A 19,291-nucleotide genomic window follows, 5' to 3' on the forward strand; every position below is an offset into this window, starting at 1 on the left:
TTGTACATTATAGGTATGTTGCTTTGGCAGATTTTTCCAAGTCATTAATTAATTTTGCTGCAGCGGCTCTGAAAGTCATTCCTTCAAGCCCACTGACAGGCATTTCTGAGACTAAAGTTGGCAATGTTTTGGTGTCACTAAGAAATGGTGTGGAAATAATTTTCCTCCTCTCCCTACATCCGTAGGCATTGGACTGACACCCAAGTTCTAGAGCAAGTTTTGAGAAAAGGGGTCTGGTTCTACGATGATGTGTTTATTCCAATAGTGATACAAGACAAAGAGGGAGAGAGTAGGCTCTACGGCCCAGGTCTCACTTCCCATTTGGTCACTTGTAGGATATGCCAGTAGTTACACAGAGCTTCAGATGACCTTATGTCTCTGTGCTTCAGTGCCCTTTGCTGCAGAAGACAATAACAGTAGCTCATTGGAGATGGAAGAGGCTGGTGATTAAATTGAATACTTGCACACGGCAGTTTGATTTTCCTGGAACTGAGGGGTTCCCAGGATGTGGGACTTTTCATGCTGAAACTGGGAAAGTCCTGGACAAGCCACAAACAGCTAGTCACTCTACCTGCAAAGTGCTCGTTAACAATATATGTTACGGAACACTCACAAATGTCAGCTCTCACTATAATGGTTGCTCTTTTCACTGGAATTCAGATATGCCATGAATGCGAGTGCATTCATCTTCCACAGAATTAGCGTGAAGTTGTAACCTAATAAATACGACCCTTTTGCTTTAGAGTTCGAGAAAACAGAGTCACATCCAGAGGCCGAGAACCAAGCACTGACTATTTATGTGAAGGCCCTCAGCAAATCCCTTTCCACTCAGACAAAATGATCCTGACACGAAAGCATTCCCAGGAAATATGCTTCCTTTCCCTGTCTCAGAGGTGCCATTCATAATTAGTGCGAGATGAGTCCTCTTTTCAATTTTGAGATTAGGGAAGCCTTTTATAGTTCCCTGATAACCTTGTTTCTAGTTCTTGCTTGAACCGCTTACAGCCTTTGTCTGGTTTGTGGTCATGACAGTACCATAAGGACACTTTATCCAATAAAGCACACAGGTAAGTGTAGCGATCGCAGAGGTCACTGCGTGACTGTGGCATCCTTTTATGTTGAGACATGCAGATCATCTATAGATGACACCTCTGGCTTGCCCAGTAATGTCAAAGCATGAATCAGTAAAACAGGTCAGCTCTTTATCTTAAACTTGGTTGTCTTCCCAAGATTCCTGTGCAAGAATCAGCAAGGCTCCATTTTGCAGGTAAGGAATCAATGTCAGGCTCCATGCCTTCGAAAACTCTTGTAGAGAGGACAGCAATTACCAAAACAAAGGTCTATCCTGAGTAATGAAGGCAATTGCGTTTACATAGGTAAAGTCTAGAAGTAAGGAACCACACAACACCAGAACCGGAAAAAACAAACAAACAAACCCACCCAAAAAACGTGGGAGAGTATGTTGTTATATAAAATTTTAGTACAGAGCTGGAAATCATTTCAACAAAATGACCACCAGCTTTACACAAATGTCCACATTCTGGGAGCAAAATCGATTTCAGTTTATATTGGGAAAGTTCTCGTATGGCTAGCACTCACTGAGTGCCTTTTCTATACTAGGCTTTATTTTAATGCTTTCTGTGTATTACCTCACCCAATTCTCTCCACAATGCTAAAAGGGAGGTGCCATTGTTAGATCCGTCTTATAGAAAGATAAACCGAGGAACAGAGAAGTAGTGTAACTTCTCCTGAGACACATACCTAATAAATGGCAGATTTGAGACTTGAACCCTGAGTGGTTCCTCATAATCATGTAAAGAGAACAAAGCTACTTATACAGACAACTAAAACAACAGGCTTTCTGTATTTTCTGAGAAAGAAGTCAACCTACATCAAGTTTGACATGTAAGAATGGTTCAGTAATTGATATCATTTAAGCATCTATCTCCCCGATTCTAAATTTAGTGTGGATATTTAAATAAATAGAGGTTGTTAGTAAACGAAAAACAATATTTAAAAATTATTTAATAGAAGCACTGAGGAAAGACTTTTTAAATATATAATGTGTAAGAAAATTTAGTTGATAAGAACTGATTCAAGCTACACCAAATTCAACTTGTTGATTTTCAGCAATTAAGTCTAAGTGATATCAGAATACCATTCATATGGACACATTGACTGAGATGATCAAATATGTTTTAAACCACTTCATTACATTCAAAAGCTAAAATGCTTGGCATCAATTTGAATTGAAACTTTCCATTTTATTTTTTAAAATATATTATTATGCACTACAACTATGTGTTTTAAAATCTGTTTTGCAGTATACTTTAATTTTCACCATTTAGAGCTTAAGTGGCATATATTTACCCTCATATTGTGAATGTTTATAGTATAAATACACCACTAAACAATGAATAGCAATGATAATACAAAATACTGCATGATAATAAAAGGATTCACTGTTACAGAGAGATAAATAAGACAGGAATAATGTAAAAACTAAAATAGGTGCTTTGTTTGGATACAGACTCCTTAAAATTACAAGTGAGCTCCACTTAATTTAGCCCTAATACATATAAATATGAATGACAGAATTTTTTTCTCACTGTATAAGTGAATAACAACTAGCATTTATTAAGGGTTCAATATGTATCAGTCACTAATAGACTCAAATGGGCTAAATGATTTGACCAAACTTTCACACCTCATAAAAGGCTAACTAGAACCCACAACTGATTCAAAATTCTCTGTTACTCTCATGGTATGATGCTACCTCCTTGCTTTCTTAGTGATTTCAAGTTGTGAATTGTGTAGCATATGTTTATATTTTTAAAAGCTTTTGGGATAATGGAAATATTTTACATCATGACTAGTGTGGCAACTACATAGGTGCATATATTTGTCAAAACTCATCAAATCCTGCACGTAAAATGAATGTATTTAATGTTATTTCTCAATAATGTTGATTGAAAAACTAAAACAACAAATCTACTTACAAAAAATTTAGGGGCATATTTATGATGTCATATACTCGTTCATCAAGAAGACACCACGATGCTAGAGATGTAATGAATATGATAACGGGTAAAAAGAAAAAAGTTTTTTTTTTCAAATGCTCTAAGAATAACTTGTAATGATCACTTACTTGCAATCATGATTAAATGACATATACAGATCATACTATTGCCAATTTTCAAATGACTCGCTGTCACTTTTAAATGTGACAAATACACAGGTATGCTTTGCGTGTTTTTTATCAAGACCCTCTAATATTGTGCCCCCAAAAGTCATGGGTTGCAAAAAGAAACCTGCAGAAAGACTCCAGAGCCAAAAAGAAAAAAAAATCAGCAAACAGCAAACACCATTCAGTGAGCCCAGATTACTTTGCATTAGGTATGGAATTAGCAGTCAGTGGCACACTATGATCTGCTTGACAGCTGGAACCTGGTGGCTGAGGCAAGAATAAATGGTTATTTCCTGCAGCACTATTGAGTGAGTAAGCACAGTATTGATCCTTATTTGGTTCCTTAAATGCATGTGACTCAAGTTATCCTGAGGCTTCCCTCCAAAACTCTCCTTGGGATCCAGACAATAAAAGAGCTTGTTATTGGAAACCTTTCTTCTTTCACTCTGGTGGAACAATTTGGAATGCAGTATCTGAGGGGAACGCTGCTTTCTCTGTCTCTCACCATGAACTTAAAGTCTACCTTAGAACAAGTTTCATAATGGAAGTCCAATACAATCAGGAAAGGAGGAAGAAGGAGAGAGAAAGAGAGTTAGAAGCAGATAGAATAAATCACAAGATGACTATTTAGGTATAGTTTGGGCACGAAGGAGTAAAAGGCATTGTTATTTGTAAGGATTGTCAGGTAATGACCCTGGAGAAAGGACCACCAAGTAGCTTTCATCTTTAACTCCCCAACAAAGACCACCCTGCTCAAGCTTGCCAATGCCTCGATGTTGCCAAATCCAAATGTGACTTCTCTGTGGGTACATTTTTAACATCTCAATAGTATTCAAGAGCCTTGATTGTTCTGCATTCTTGAAATACTTTCTTTCCCCAGTTTCTAGATCACACTCTCCTGCTTTCCTGGTTTTCCTTGATATCATTGCTTATTCTTTTATAAACTCTTTTTTGGCTTCTCCCCCCTCAGAATCTCAGAATGTTGAGTTGTATGACCATTTTTCTTGCTGTGGACATACCCTGTGTATGAATCCTGGTTAAGAGAAGAACTATTAAACCAAACTCCTTTATTTAAATCCTGAACTTGCCAACTAGCAGCCGAGTAACACTGGGAAAGTCACTTAACTTCTTTGTGTCACTGGCTTCTCACCTATAAAATGGGGGTTGTCATAACGGATAAGTGATTTAACACATGTAATATGAAGTATTTACATGTAACCTACTTAGAATAATGTTTAGCACATATTAGGCACTATATGGTTAACATTAGCATATGTTTAAATGCCACTTATAATGCTTATGGCTCCCAGTCTATATTTCTTACTCTAACCTCTGCTTTGAAAACTAGTCATCTATCAAACTACCAACTTGTATCTCATTTTCTTTTGTTTTCTTTTTCTTTTTTTTTTTTTTTTTTTTTTTTTTTTTTGTCTAACAAGATCTCAAAAATAACAAGATTGGGAACCCTTGACTTCTATTCACCCAAAATTGTTCCTTCCACAATCCTCCACATTTTATGAAATGGCCCTGTACCTTTTTTTTAGATGTGAAAGCCAAAACTTGAGGAATTATTCCTAATTTCTGTTCCTCTAACCACCCTGCCATATCAGTAACTTCTAGAATCAGAAACTTCTATCAAAATCATCTCCAGAATATATCCCAAGCCCGTCACTTCTAACTTCCTCCATCACAATGATTCTACTCCAAGCCATCACTGTCTCCTGCTTGAACTTCCACAATGACCTCCTTGCTTATTTGCTGGCCTCTTCCCTCCTAAGCCCATGAAATCCATTCTTTACAGAGTAGCCAGAATAACTTTGCAAAATAATAATAATAACAACAATAACAAATAATAATAAATTAAGACAAAATCCAATTTCCACACTCTGCTTAGAAAATCTTACTGATTTAGCCCCGGAGTGCCTTTTTTGCTTCATCGTACCGTCCTTACCTCCCTTAATCATTGTTCTTTTGCTATTATGATCTTCATGTTCCCTGAATACACCAAGCTCATTTCCACCTTGGGACTTTTGTACAAGCTTAAATCTATCTGTAATGCCCTTCCTTCTAAATATCATATGCCTGGCTCCTTCTTGAAATTGAGAGTTCATCTTAAAGACATTACCCAGTCTATAATAACCTCGCAGTCATTACTTACAATCTCCTTTTCATGGCATTTCAACCTTCTTTTCATGGTATATTCTAATGTTTTCTTCTTTAGTTAATCGATTTATTTTTTATGTTTTTAATGTTTATTCATGTTTGAGAAGGAGATAGTGCAAGTGGGGCGGGGGAGGGGGGAGCAGAGAGAGAGGGAGACACACAATCTGAAGCAGCCTCCAGGCTCTGAGCTGTCAGCACAGAGCCTGAAACAGGGCTCAAACTCACAAACCTTGAGATCATGACCTGAGGCAGAGTTAGATGCCTTAACTGAGTCACCCAGGCGCCCCTAATTATTCATTTATTATTCTCTCCATCACAATGTAAGCTCTATGCAGATATTTCACCAGTCCTTAAGTTATCTGCAGTGCCTGGCACATAGATGGCATTCAATAAATACCTTTGGGCTAATGAGTAAATAAGCCTTGGCAGTAGTGAAGCAGAAGAGGTGTTGGATGTCATAAACACCAAGCAATTGAAATCTATGTATTTTGGCAACTATTTCTAGGTTGAAGAAAGGAGTAACTTTAAGATCTTTTTCTCTTTCTTTATTTTGTCTTTTTTTTTTTTTTAAATCTAAACGACTGGGTGGATGGTGGTGCCATTCACAGACAAAGGGAATCCTGAAGAAGGAACAAGTCTAAGAATAATCATCTTTGGACAATGAGTTTGACAGCTCTTGTAATACAAACTTGGAATCTTTCAGAAATAATGAGATATGGATGTAGGACTAAGAGAAGAATCCATGGGCTGGAGATGTAGATTTCATAATCATCAGAATAGCTGAAGTTATTTAAGTAGACTTTTTAAGACAAGAAAAGAGGGGGTCCAATCTCTGAAAAACAGAAAAAATTTAAGACAGATGAAGAGAATTTGGAAAGAAGAATCTCCAAAAGATAAGAGAAGACCCAAGAAAGAGGAATATGATAGCCAAGGAGGAAGACCATTTCACAAATAAAAGAGAGGTAAACAGAGTTAAATAACAGAGAAATCAAATAAGGTAAGGAGTAAAAAAAAGTCAGCCATACTTGACAATTAGAATATCAATGGGCAAACTGAAAACCTAGATGCCACCTGAGCTTGCCAAAGTCCTGCCCTTAAATTCCAAGTCCCTCAGAATTTCAGGCACTCATCACGATATCTGCCTTGAATTCTAATTCTCCCAGAGCTCCAGGCCATTACTTGGCCACCCAGAAGGAGTTAATCATACCCTTCCCCATCCCCAGCTTTTTGGTGCTGATACCAACAGAGTAACCTATGTTAACTGGTGCTCTCAATGGTTTCATTCTTGTTTTTATTTCCCCTGTTTCCAGGATAAATAGGAAAAAGTATTATCAGATATCAGCTATTTAAATAAATATTTTAGAAGAATCATGGACATTCAGCAGAATCTTCTTCATCCAAAGTAATAAAAAATAAAATAGTAATAAAAAAATAATGAAAAAGTGGTCAATGAATCAGTGGGACCATAATTTCCAGGATGCCCCCAAAATGCTATAAGATGTACTAGACATGTTCTATAACATATAGACTATAGTCATCAAGAAAAACGTAAATATATAGAAGCTAATAACATGAGTCAAAAGAGGAAGAGTTCCTTAATCCTCAGTTAAATGCAAATGTTATTAAAAAATGGAATGTTAAAGAAACGTTTGACAATAAAAATCGTGTGAAGAAGGAAAGGGATGTCCTTCCAAAGACATTCTTATTTTATTTATTTTATTTTTTGCTTCAGAAAGAGACAGCGCCAGTGAGGGGAGGGGGACAGAGGGAGAGACAGAGAATCTTAAGCAGGCTCCATGCTCAGCACTGACAGAGCTCAACGTGGGGTTCAATCCCACAACCTTGGGATCAGGACCTGAGCCAAAATCAAAAGCCAGTCACTCAACTGACTGAGCCACCCAAGTGCCCCCCTCCAAGGACATTCTTTAATGTGCTCATAGATCCCCATTTCAGGGCTTGACTTTCCATGCATAAATCTAAAACAAAAAAAAAAATCTCATTTTTAATTGGAAAATCCAATTCGCTCCAAAATTATCTTAACAAAACTTATTTTTAAGTCTTCTAGTTAAATGAAAAAAAAAATTGGTGGCTCCTATGAAATTTCTAGAATCTATGCAAGTCAGAGTAAGGGAATTAAAATAGAAGATTAAAGTATATTCTTTTTATTAGCATGATTTACTCCAGGGGTTTCCAAACTTTGCTACATTGTAGAATTACCTGAGCAGACTTTTAAATTTTTTTAATGTCTATTTATTTATTTTGATAGAGAGCAAGTGCCCAAGAGCATGGGAGGGGCAGAAAGAGAGGGAGAAAGAGAAAGAATCCCAAGTAGACCCCACACTACCAGCTCAGGAGTGGGGCTCAAACTCATGAACCATGAGGTTATTATGACCTGTGCTGAAATCAAGAGTCAGACGCTTAATTGACTGAGCCACCCAGGTGCCCCTACCTGAACAGACTTTTAAAAATCTCAGTATCTAAGCGGACTATCTAAATCTAAGTATCTAACTTAGTATCATGAATTAAATCAGAATCCCTGAGGGTGAGATCCAGGCGGTAGTATTTTTCTAAAGCTCCTCCAGGGATACTCACGGGCAGCCATGGATGTGAGAACTGGAGACTTATGCCACCCTCGTTCTCATTAAATGAATGTTTACGTGGTGGCGAGGAAGAGCTGGGTTTGAATGCTGGTGGCTCTGTAAATTTGGACAATAAGGCTCCTAACCATTTTGAGCCTGAGTTTACTCAACTATTACTCGGTAATTATTGCTCTCACTTCATAAAGCTATTTTGAGCATTAAATGAGGTAATATTAAAAACGTACAGTGTGTATGTAGTACACAATAAATGTTGTCTATATGTAAACAATTCCTTATTAATGATAATTGTCTATTAATTACAAACCAAATCCTATGTCTGGTTCAGAAAGCATAGTTGGCAAATATAATTGTACATAAGCCTGAATTAATATATGCAGCTAAGTTTCAGATCTCTGCTGAGTCAATTCAGACATCTACTTTGGACCTTAAAGGCACTCTCTCATTTAAATTACACAAAGGAGGGTTCAAAGATCCTCAAATTCACTTCATACTCACACCTGCCACCATACAGATTTACGACGCCTCAAAAGCAGCTGCGTAATTTGAGTCTGGCTTTCAGGAAAAAGCTACTAATAAATTTCCTTGGGTCTTATTAGAGGGAACTTTTAAATCTTCATTGACACGGTAAGAAAGGACTAAAAAAAAAAATGTCCACTCACATTTTTCTTATTTACTCCGTTACTCTGAAGTGCATGATGATTGTTTTCCTTTAGTTGTATCTGCACAGTTTGACAGATTTCTGTGACAAGGTTACTTTCAAATTGATAAAAGGTTTGATTGTGTCGGTGCATTTGTCAAAACTGTCTGACACCATGTATAATGGACTCTGCACCCGGAGCCCGGACGACACTGGAGTCTGCTCTAACTGTTCAGCGTTTTCCGCACACACCGTAACGAGACATCCAACAGGGTTGGGTGAAAGTCGGGGAGATTAGCTTGGGCAGACCCTCAGCTCTTGAGCTCCAACACTCCCACTTTGTTCTCCTGGCTTTTCATTCCGGGCATTTCCGCTCTCTGGTTAAATGCTAAAGTGACATTTACAGCTTCATTGTAAAGGGAGCAATGCGAGGGTGTCATAGCTTTAGCAAAGAACGTTTACAGAGAAAAATGAAGGGCAGGAAAGCAGACTCCCTGGTCTTCTGGTGATGATTAGAAATACATGCGCGCCTACCCAAGAGTTTCCCTCCTTTCCCTTCATTCTAGTGGCCTTACCAAGAGCAGGCTCACTTTATAACAGAAGAACAATTCACTCGATGTGCGCACAGTGTTGTCATTAACAGATCAGTTAATGATGTAGAAGTGGGGGCGATGGACAGCCATTGATCAAAAATCGGGCAATGCATTGATCAAAATTTCTGAGTCGAGGATGATTAAAGATATTGTATAAGTGGAAAATATAAATACATCATGATTTTTTTTTCCATTTAAAATTCTGTTTATTATGTTAAATGTGGTTTTATTTTTTTTAAGAACAATTTCACTGTGTTTCAAGGGCATTGTTTACAATTGTATCATAGAAGGTGCCAATTTTTTGAGAGAGGAAATATAGCTTAAAATGCAAAAATGATTATATCACCAAAATTTTATTTGGTCCAAAAGTTGTGATGCTCTCTCTTGCTCACTTGCTCACTTGCTCAGTCTCCTAAGCCAACTCTACCTTTTCCTATTTCCATCTCCTCCTCCTGAAATAAGCGTAAAGGGCATATAATCCAAGTATTCCACACATGATCTCCAGCAGATAATCCATCCCATGAATATAATTGCATAATTAATAGAAGTTTTTGGTTGCCATTATATTTGCCTTTAGTGCTCTTACTACTGCAGCCCTTAAATGCTTAATAGTATGTTGATGATACATTCATGACTAGGTAAGCAAAAGAGATTAGCTGAAAGTCACAGATGTGGGTCTTCTGTGCCACTTCACTGTTTCTTTCAGAGTTCATTTGATTAATTGTCTCTCAAGTCCTTGTTTTTTAACAAAAAAGTAAATGCATACGAAAACAGGCATCTTTCACCATACATAACTGTTCTACCGTCACCATTACTGATTCTCACACTTTCTTCTCTGACTATAAATCATTCTTCTTCCACCTTGCGTTCCAACTATTCCTACTACGATCATCCCCTGATCTCATGAGATGCCTTCTTTCCACTCTGTACTTGGCAGTTTTTTGAAACAAAAATCTAAGTCACCTTCCTGTTTATGAAAGTTCAATGTTTCCTTCCGTTGCTCTTCATATAAAATAAATTTCCTAACATGATCCAGAAAGAAATCACCTTATCCCAGATTTCCACATTTCCAGCTCATTTTGCCCTATACTCGGCCTCCCCCTCTGTTATAACTCCACGGGCTTTTTTTTTTCAGCCCTTTTTCTTGCCATGCTCCCTCTACCCGTTCGTTCTACAGACATGAGGCTCTTTCTCCTGGAATGCTCTTATCTTCTTTCCTCATCTAGTAAAACCTATTCCTCCTTCTGATCTTACCTCAATGGTCACTTCCTTGGAGAGTCCTTTGCTCACTGCCATAACTAGGACAGATCCCATGTGACAAACACTCTTGGTTCCATGCTCCTCTCTTTTCTTGAATTTATGCTTGCAATTTTATATCAAATCTATGCTTATTTAATTGATGTCTATTTTCCCTAGTAAAATATAAGCTCTGCTAAAGCAAGGCCTTTGTCTAAATGTACCCACCACTGAATCTTTAGCACAGTATCTGGCATGCAGCACAGGTGCTCTGTAACTATTTCTTGATTGAGAACACAATAGAGTTCTTTGAGATTTCTTAAGATAAAGACATTACAGCCTTTAACTATAGTATCTCCTATAAGACACACAATGCAATGTATTCATTTAAAACAACTAGAGGGGCGCCTGGGTGGCTCAGTCAGTGGAGCGTCTGACTTCGGATCAGGTCATGATCTCGCAGTTCGTGTGTTCAGGCTCTGTACTGACAGCTCAGAGCCTAGAGCCTCCTTCAGATTCTGTGTCTCTGTCTCTCTCTGTGTCCCTCCCCCACTCATGCTCTGTCACTCTGTCTCTCAAAAATGACTAAATGTTAAAAAAAAAATTTTAAAATAAAACATAACTAGAGAGTTCCCATGTAGCGAAATCATTTTGCAGTCTTGTCTTCTTTTCTTTCATTTTACTTGTGATCCGAACATAGGAGCTTTGATGATGTATGTGAATGGAATCCCATAATAGGAATTTGCTCTCAGATTATACATTGAGATGTAATGTAATTTCTTTTCTTTAATACTATTTTTTTTTTTGCTGCTCGTCAGTATTAATATGGATGCTGTACTCTGATACCAGATAATTCACTATATCTATGCTCATTTTTGGTATATCTCTGTTTTATCTATTCTTTTATTACTATAGATATTAACAAATATTGCATGTCCTATATTATAAGGAAAAAACTCTAAAAGTACTTCTACCTTCATAATAATAAACATGGAAAACTGATCTTCATGGCAAATTCATGTAAATAAGTGAATATTATCTATTTGTAGGTGAAATCATTGTAAAGTGTTGGGATGAGTAATAGGAACATAAAATGATCTGAATCTTTAGAAGAGTGCTAACATAAAGTACCAATGACTGGATGCCTGGGTGGCTCAATGGGTTGAGCATCCAACTCTTGGTTTTGGCTCAGGTCATCATCTCACATTTTGTGGGATCGAGCCCTGCATCAGGCTCCAAGCTGGTAGTTCAGAGCCTGTTTGAGATTCTCTCCCTCCTTCTCTCTCTCTTTGCCCTCCCCCCACTGCCTCTCTCACTCTCTCTCTCTCTCCCTCTCTCTCTCAAATAAAATAAATTTTTAAAAAATAATTTAAAAAAATACTAATGACCGGGACACCTGGGTGGCTCAGTCAGTTAAGCATCCAACATCGGCTCAGGTCATGATATCATGGTTCAAGCCCCGGGTTAGGCTCTGTGCTGACAGCTCAGAGCCTGAAGCGTGCTTCAGATTCTGTGTCTCCCTTTCTTTCTGCTCCTCCCCCACTCAGGCTCTCTCTCTGTCTCTCAAAATTAAATAAACATTAAAAATATTTAAAGAAAAAAAAAGGGGGGGCTCCTGGGTGGCTCAGTCGGTTGAGCGTCCGACTTCGGCTCAGGTCATGATCTCACAGTTGGTGAGTTCGAGCCCCATGACGGGCTCTGTGATGACCACTCGGAGTCTGGAGCCTGCTTTGGATTCTGTGTCTCCCTCTCTCTCTGCTCCTCCCCTGCTCACACTCTGTCTCTCTCTCAAAAGTAAAAATAAAGATTAAAAAAAAATTTAATACATGTGTATATTAAAAAAGAAATACTAATGGCCAATGCGAGAGACCAACTCTACAAGAGAGGAAAAGGGATTTTACAAGTGACCTGCATGGATCTCTTACCACAGGTGTCCCTACACATCAGGCCATACCGATACAGCTGAATCGACTCGGGCTGTGACCCTGCCAAAACTATAAAAGGGGATTAGTGAGAGAGAGAGAAGTATCCAGGAGCACATTGTACCACTAAATAATAATGAGGATCTCAACGAAATATCAGAATTTTAGCATGAAAGAAGCTTAAAGCATTATCAAGTGGAAACCCATTATTTTATACATAAGGGAAACCAATATTAGGGTGAAAACAAGCCATGAGTCCAAGGCCACACCCTCAGCTGATGGCAGAACCAGGGCTGAAAACCTGATCTCTTGGTGCACAGCTATTGCCATTGTATTGTGTGGCTTGATCACATCAGTTCCTCAAAATTCTCTAGGAAAAATAATCTGAGCAATAAACTCCAGGTCCAGACCACTTCAGTAACTGTAGAACCCACAGACACGTTTATAATAACAACAGCATGGGTCCAATCTTATTACCCAGCAAAAACTAACATGAACAAGTAACCAGTACCCTCTGTGCTCTTAGCCTTCTCTAAATTTCTCACATGCACGTAAGAACATTAACACAACTTCTTTCCTCAAAAATAACCTCTCTGTGTCACTAAATCTCTTTCCTGAGTTCAAAACACCAATGCAGGCTGGGGCACCCAGGTGGCTCAGCGGGTTGAGCATCCGACTCTCGATTTCAGCCCAGGTCATGATCTCATGGTTTGTGTGTCTGAGCGCCACATCAGGTTCTGTGCCTGCTTGGGATGCTCTTTCCCTCTCTTTCCGCTCCTACTCCACTCACATGCTCCCCCTCTCTCTCCCAAAATAAATAAACTTGAAAACAACAACACCAAAACCACCAATACTGGTTTTTAGGTAACACTTCCATTTATCTATTTCTGGCAACATTCTATCAAATGTGGACACTGACACAGACATCTGTAGTATAATGCTACATCAGTGGTATGTTCGTAAGCCAGCTCTCCGAAAACATAATATACAATTAAAAATCTTATTTCTAGGGCTTATTGGTTCTTCTGATGTAGATATGCCCGTCATGGCTGTCTTCAAGCCACTGAGTCTATAACACATCACACACAGAATTCCTGAATATTTAACAATTGACTCTAATGCACCAAAGGCAGTACCGGCATGCCACTGGAAGTACAGGGACACCTACAGATAGTCAAAGTCAACCTACTCTCTTGTAAGAGGAGACTGAGGCTCAGAGAGTAAATGACTTGCCCCCAGATCACACAGTGGCTGAGTGGGCTTTAATACACAGGATTCTACCTCAGCTACCTTCATAAATTAAGTGAAACTTTCCGTATTAGACATAGTCAGTGGTTTTCATATTATTGAAGAAAGAAGTGCTTCTCAAAAGTAAGCAGCATATGGGGCACCTGGGTGGCTCAGTCGGTTGAGCATCTGACTTCGGCTCAGGTCAGGATCTCGCCGTTCAAGGGTTTGAGCCCCGCGTTGGGGCTCAGAGCCTGGAGCCTGTTTCAGATTCTGTCTCCCTCTCTCTGCCCCTTCCCCGCTCATGCTCTGTCTCTCTCTGTCTCTCATAAATGAATAAACGTTAAAATTTTTAAAAAGAAAAAAAAAAAAGTAAGCAGCATCAACAATGCCAGAGAGACTGTTAGAAATGCATATTTTTAGTCTCCACCCCAGGCCTACGGAATCTTTACCTTTATCTTTATCTGTCTGTGCTTCACTAAACTCTTTGAGTGATAGGGAGCAATGAGAAAAAAATCTTCCTTAAATCCATCAATATTCTTTTTGTAAATGAGATCCCAATAAGAGTCAAAGATAATAGCTATCCCTTTTCCTATCAGCATCCTTTAAGAGATACTTCTGAAGGTTTTAACATAAAGACCACAATCTTTCGCATTTACAGAGTCCTTACTCTTCAAAAGAGTTTAGATTTTTCTAACAACAGGAAAAAGTTGAATTATTTGCCTTCCAATTCTCCACCCCAACCTTTTACTGATCAAAGCCTAACCTACATTTCTATGCCTTAGCCCTAGCACATTCGTTTTGCTTACACAACTCCCTTTAAATATTTATTTGTCAAAGTTTGCTCCACCCCGTCACAAATCGAGGTAGTCAACAGCAAAACGGCTCTCCCACTGTAATCTACATATTGCTTTGCCAATTGATTATCCAGTTATGTATTTGTGTTTTGGTTTATCAGCCACTTCCTGGTGTTTTGCTATTTGTTCCCAACCTTCGGATCCAGAACAAAGACAAATAAATACCGTCTGCTTTGTTTTCCTCTTCCAATATTTTAGAGGTTGGAAAATTTACAAAATAAATATCCTCTCAACCTTCTTGTAAAAGCATTGCAAAAGAGAAAAAGAAGAATTGAGTAACAGTTTCCCAAATTTAAAAATACCCAGCTAAGGCACACTCAAATGACCAACAGCTGTACTGATATTACTTGAAAAATAATCATACAGCAATCTACAAATACAGGTCCATGAGTTGTAATTCAGTGTCCCTTATTAATTTTATTTGGAGGGCACACATAAATATGTGTATTCTATTTGCACAGAAGACTGTTAATAACCTAAATGTTCGTAGATAATAGATTAACAAAAACACTTTGGAAGGGCATGTTCGTCACTGCCACATTTCCTAGCAAATCCAAAACTACTTGGTGAGTATGGTTCATGGCCTTGGTGGGAAATAGCTTCACTGGATGTGGAAGTGGATGTTTTCAAGGAAACCAAAGTACTAGTTTTATAATTCCCCAATTACCTGGTCCTGGCTGAACTTCTATTTACTGAGAACTGGCCAGAAAAGCTTTGCAACACAGGAGGAGGCAACCATCCTGAAAGCAACTGTTTCTAAATTTTCAAGATTGCCTTCGCTAATACTTGCACCCCCAAAAGCAGCTACCTTTATGAGATTCGTTACTGATCCCACCAGCCACATGGGGTCTGCTTGCTCGTCATCTTTTCGGTCAATACATGCATATGGGCCAGCACTCCCAGGTACATCTGCTCAGGGACCTCCACCCCGCCCCTAACGGAAAGAACACCAGCTCCATTCGTTAACATCAGCTGGACTTAGATCTCAAACTTAAGTCCCATTTGCACGGTGGAGTCTACCTCACTGAGGCACCAATAAAGGGGTGTACTGAGCGCAATACCGAGTCCTGTGTGGACTGAGCCCACGTGAGCCAGCGCGGAGGAGAGGAGCGGCGCGGAGAGCAGAGGGCACTTACGGTTGGCACAGCTTGATTAGGTCCTGGTCAGTGGTGCCTGGAGGAAGGCCTCGAATGTACAGGTTGGTTTTACTCAACTGTTCCCCGCTGCTGTTGCTGCTGCTGTTGTTGCTGCTGCTGTTTGTGCTGGGGCTGGGAGGTGCCATGGGGTGGGGAGCTGGTGCATAGGACTGCTGGAAACAGAAAAGGCTGTTACTGGAAAAACAAAGCCAGCACCTATTCACAGGCCAGCAGCGCAGCCCGAAAGCAATGCAGGCTTCTCGGCCTCTCTGATCCACACATGCACACGCATTTTTATATCACTACCCTGTACGCTTCTGAGAACATCATTCCCCCCACTCTGGCCCTGCACTTGGATCGGCATAAGTTAGCCCTAAATGGGGCAGAAAGAAGTTCCCAGGTGCTCCTGACAGTGGCATATGCCTTCTGAATCAGTCCCCTGTGATTTTCCTTAGAGGTGTAAACTCACACGTTACCTCCCTCCCCACGAGAAGAACGTAGTTTGCTCTTGGCACCAAAGCTCTGCCCCTAGCTCACCTTTAAGGAGCCACACGTCTTTGCTTTGTCTCCACTCCTTGTCCCCTCCTCTCCAAAACACAAAACCGAAACCAAACAAACAAAAAACTGCCTCATATTGTTGTCCTCCCCTTCACTCTCCAATATAATTCCTGACACACAGGAATCACTCTATGAATAGCGAATCTAGGAAGGGCCAAACGGACGGATGAATGGACCTCATCCCTTTCTACCACTCCCAAATCTGCTTCTTCATGGCGAACGTCCTGTGTTTTGCGATACTGAGCCGCCATTCTCTCGATGCAGTCAAGATCCCCTTTAGGTTACTCTAGTCGAGGGTCTCAATCCAGGAACTACTGACAACTTGGGATAATTCTTTGCTGTGGGGCCTTTTGTTCATTACACTGTACGTCCTACATTGTTCATTGTAGGATGGTAGCACTAACCTTGTCCTTTACCCACCAGATTCTAGTAGCAGCCATCCCCTAGTTGTGACAACCAAAATTTCTCCACACACTGCCAAGTGTCCCCGGGGAAAGAACCACTGCTCTCCCCCAGTAGAAAATCACTGCTCTAACTTGTCAAACTATTTTATAACAAAATAAAATGATAAAATGATCCCTAGCAACTGAGAATATACAATGTGAATATACGTGCCAGAATTAGTAGACACGGTGCTCATTATATACTTCATTTCTTTGTCAAATGGGCCTATCTTCACAAGTTCTTAAATTACACAGACTGAGTTTGCATTCCTGCTGTGTCTCTTACTGGCTGTGTGACCTTTAGATGGTGCCTTCACCTCTCTAAGACTCAACATTCTCATTAATATGAGGAGGATAAAAATACTACTCTCAGTAGTATGTCACAGGGTCTCTATATAAATTCAATGAGCTAATGTAAACAAAATGGTTCCTGGAAATTAGAAAGTGCAAAATAAATGTTAGCAAAAACAAAAATGCCAGAGTAACAACAATGATAACATTTGTAGCTCATATCTGTCTTGCCAGTAACGTTACGCTATATAACTATCCCAGATATTCTCAGTTGTAACCTAGAATGTTACCTAAAGGTAACACCTATTAAGATTCCATTGGGGAGATTTTGGGCTGAGTTTTAACCTGAAGACACATTAGCTGTTCTATCAGGGGTGAAGGTGTGTATTTAACAGATGGCAAGTAGATGCTTAAGAAATACTTAGTCTACAACATATACAGTACAAATTGAATGAACACAGCACTTAGCCTACAGTGATAAAAGGCCAAGTTTTAGCAGCACCAGCCTTGTTTCTTGCTATAATAACTCAGTCTTACACTTTTCAGAATGATCAGATTTGCCCCAGTCCATATTTCCAAGTGGCTACAAGACAATGCCTCTTAGCTACAACATGTCAAATGAAACTCATTATCTCTGCCTTCTCACCTCCCAAGTCCCCACCCCAGACACCCAGCACAATGACCCCATTTCTCTCTGGTGTTGCTGACATCCATCTAGCCCCCATGCTAGAAGCCTTGGGGTCAGCTTCACTTGTTCTTTAATTCTAAATCTCGAAATACAGTCAGCTACCAAATTTTTGCACAAGTTTCTAGAAGCATCCTTTCCTCTGAATTCTCACTGCCTCCTAGGCTGGGATCTGGTCCACCTTGTGGATCCACCATATCCACCATCTGGCCCATGCTTTCCTCTTAGGGAGGAAAGTGGAGGAAGAATAAGACAGACGGTCAAATGCAAAGGCACACTGGTCTAGAGTATCCTGGGCAGTTCCTTTAAGGAATGGGGAGGTGGGACAGAACCCAGAGCCTCCTTCTTTGAAACAAACATTTCAAGTAAACATTAGGTATTACTTAATCAGCTACCAACATTTTTAATGTGGGATTTTACAACAAATTACACAGGAGAATACTTTCTGTTCCCAATGTTTGAAAAAAATGACATACATCCATTGCCTTTTGGAATTTAATATCTGCATAAAGCTGCATGAAGTTTCTTGGCTGGCATGAAAAACTAGTCCGCCTTGACCTAAGAAATCCATTTCGCTCCGTGGACACCCCATAACACTTAAGCTCTATCTCTTTACATGCCCTGCACTTAGTAGGTTTTAACACATCCCTGCTAAAGTAATGCCCTGGTCCCTGTACCTCCCAATGGGACAGATGAGATTTATCTTTCACTTCCCGCATGTGCTTTATTTTCTTAAATTTCGCAGGGCTTTTTAAAAGCTGTTTGTTACCACTTTCACCTCCCCTCTCTCCAAATTCTTTGAATTCCATTCTGTACTCAGGCTTCTTTTAAAATGAGGCTTTGTTAAAAGCAGTTTTCCCCATGGCATAGCTTTTAAAACTATCAGGGAGCCAAAATAAAATCACATCTTCAGCTTTATGTATCATAGATCTGACGGACCAGCTCAGACTGAGTCCCTGAATGATCAAATAAGAAATTTTCATCTATAGGATGGTCAATATGTGTTTACTTAATTGTCCACCCCCCCCCCCACCCTCCATAGCCAGAATATCATTTAGTAAATTGCATGGTGCTTAAAACAATAAATGTGCCCTCCAAAGTGCCCAATGTATTTACTAGGAAAAAAAAATGAAACAGTCAAAAGCAAATCAAAGCTGGGACGACTATAGGCTACTTGTATGCATGGAAATGAGGTATATAATTTACAAATAGAGATCCAAACACCAGCCTGTTGTGGAGAAATGATGTATTTCAAAAGCCCTTTGAAAAAAATTACACAATCAAAAGGGGTTATCTGTGTCATATTCTTGTTTGTGAATTCTAGAAGTTCTGCTGAGGGGCACCTGGGTGGCTCTGTCAGTGAAGCATCCACCTTCAGCTCAGGTCATGATCCCACCATCCGTGAGTTCGAGCCCTGCGTCGGGCTCTGTGCTGACAGCTCGGAGCTGGAACCTGCTTCAGGTTCTGTATCTCCCTCTCTCTGACCCTACCCTGTTCATGCTCTGTCTCTCTCTTCTCAAAAATAAATAAACATTAAAAAAAATTTGTTTAGAAGTTCTGCTGAAAGAGGCAGACTTTCTCAGTGTTATTGAACCAATCAATCCAGAGATTTTAAGACGGAATGCCTACATTCTCACTTCTCCTTAATATTTCATTTATCTGCTGATGATATGCTGAATGAATCAGGTAGTGGTTTGCGCTGTAAATCATCCTTTGGTTTTAAGAATTATAAATTCCCTCCTCTCCTCCCACTTTG

The 19,291-nt window shown here is 39.5% G+C and overlaps 1 protein-coding gene across 6 annotated transcripts in view; it reads right to left on the minus strand.

Annotated features, from left to right (window-relative positions):
* The window catches only part of RBMS3 (RNA binding motif single stranded interacting protein 3), a 1,106,864-nt gene that overhangs the window by 556,464 nt on the left and 531,109 nt on the right, over positions 1 to 19,291 (minus strand). For 4 of the 6 annotated variants that reach the window (XM_086720584.1, XM_086720585.1, XM_025913104.2 and 1 more), the window contains one exon: positions 15,559 to 15,731. In XM_086720584.1, the coding sequence (XP_086576710.1) occupies positions 15,559 to 15,731 (173 nt within the window). The remainder of the gene's footprint in view (positions 1 to 15,558; positions 15,732 to 19,291) is intronic. The other 2 variants (XM_086720587.1, XM_025913105.2) reach the window with 1 other exon arrangement.

Source organism: Puma concolor, chromosome C2 (genome assembly GCF_028749965.1).
Source record: "Puma concolor isolate L17-30 chromosome C2, mPumCon1.1.hap2, whole genome shotgun sequence".
Lineage (NCBI taxonomy): Eukaryota > Metazoa > Chordata > Mammalia > Carnivora > Felidae > Puma > Puma concolor.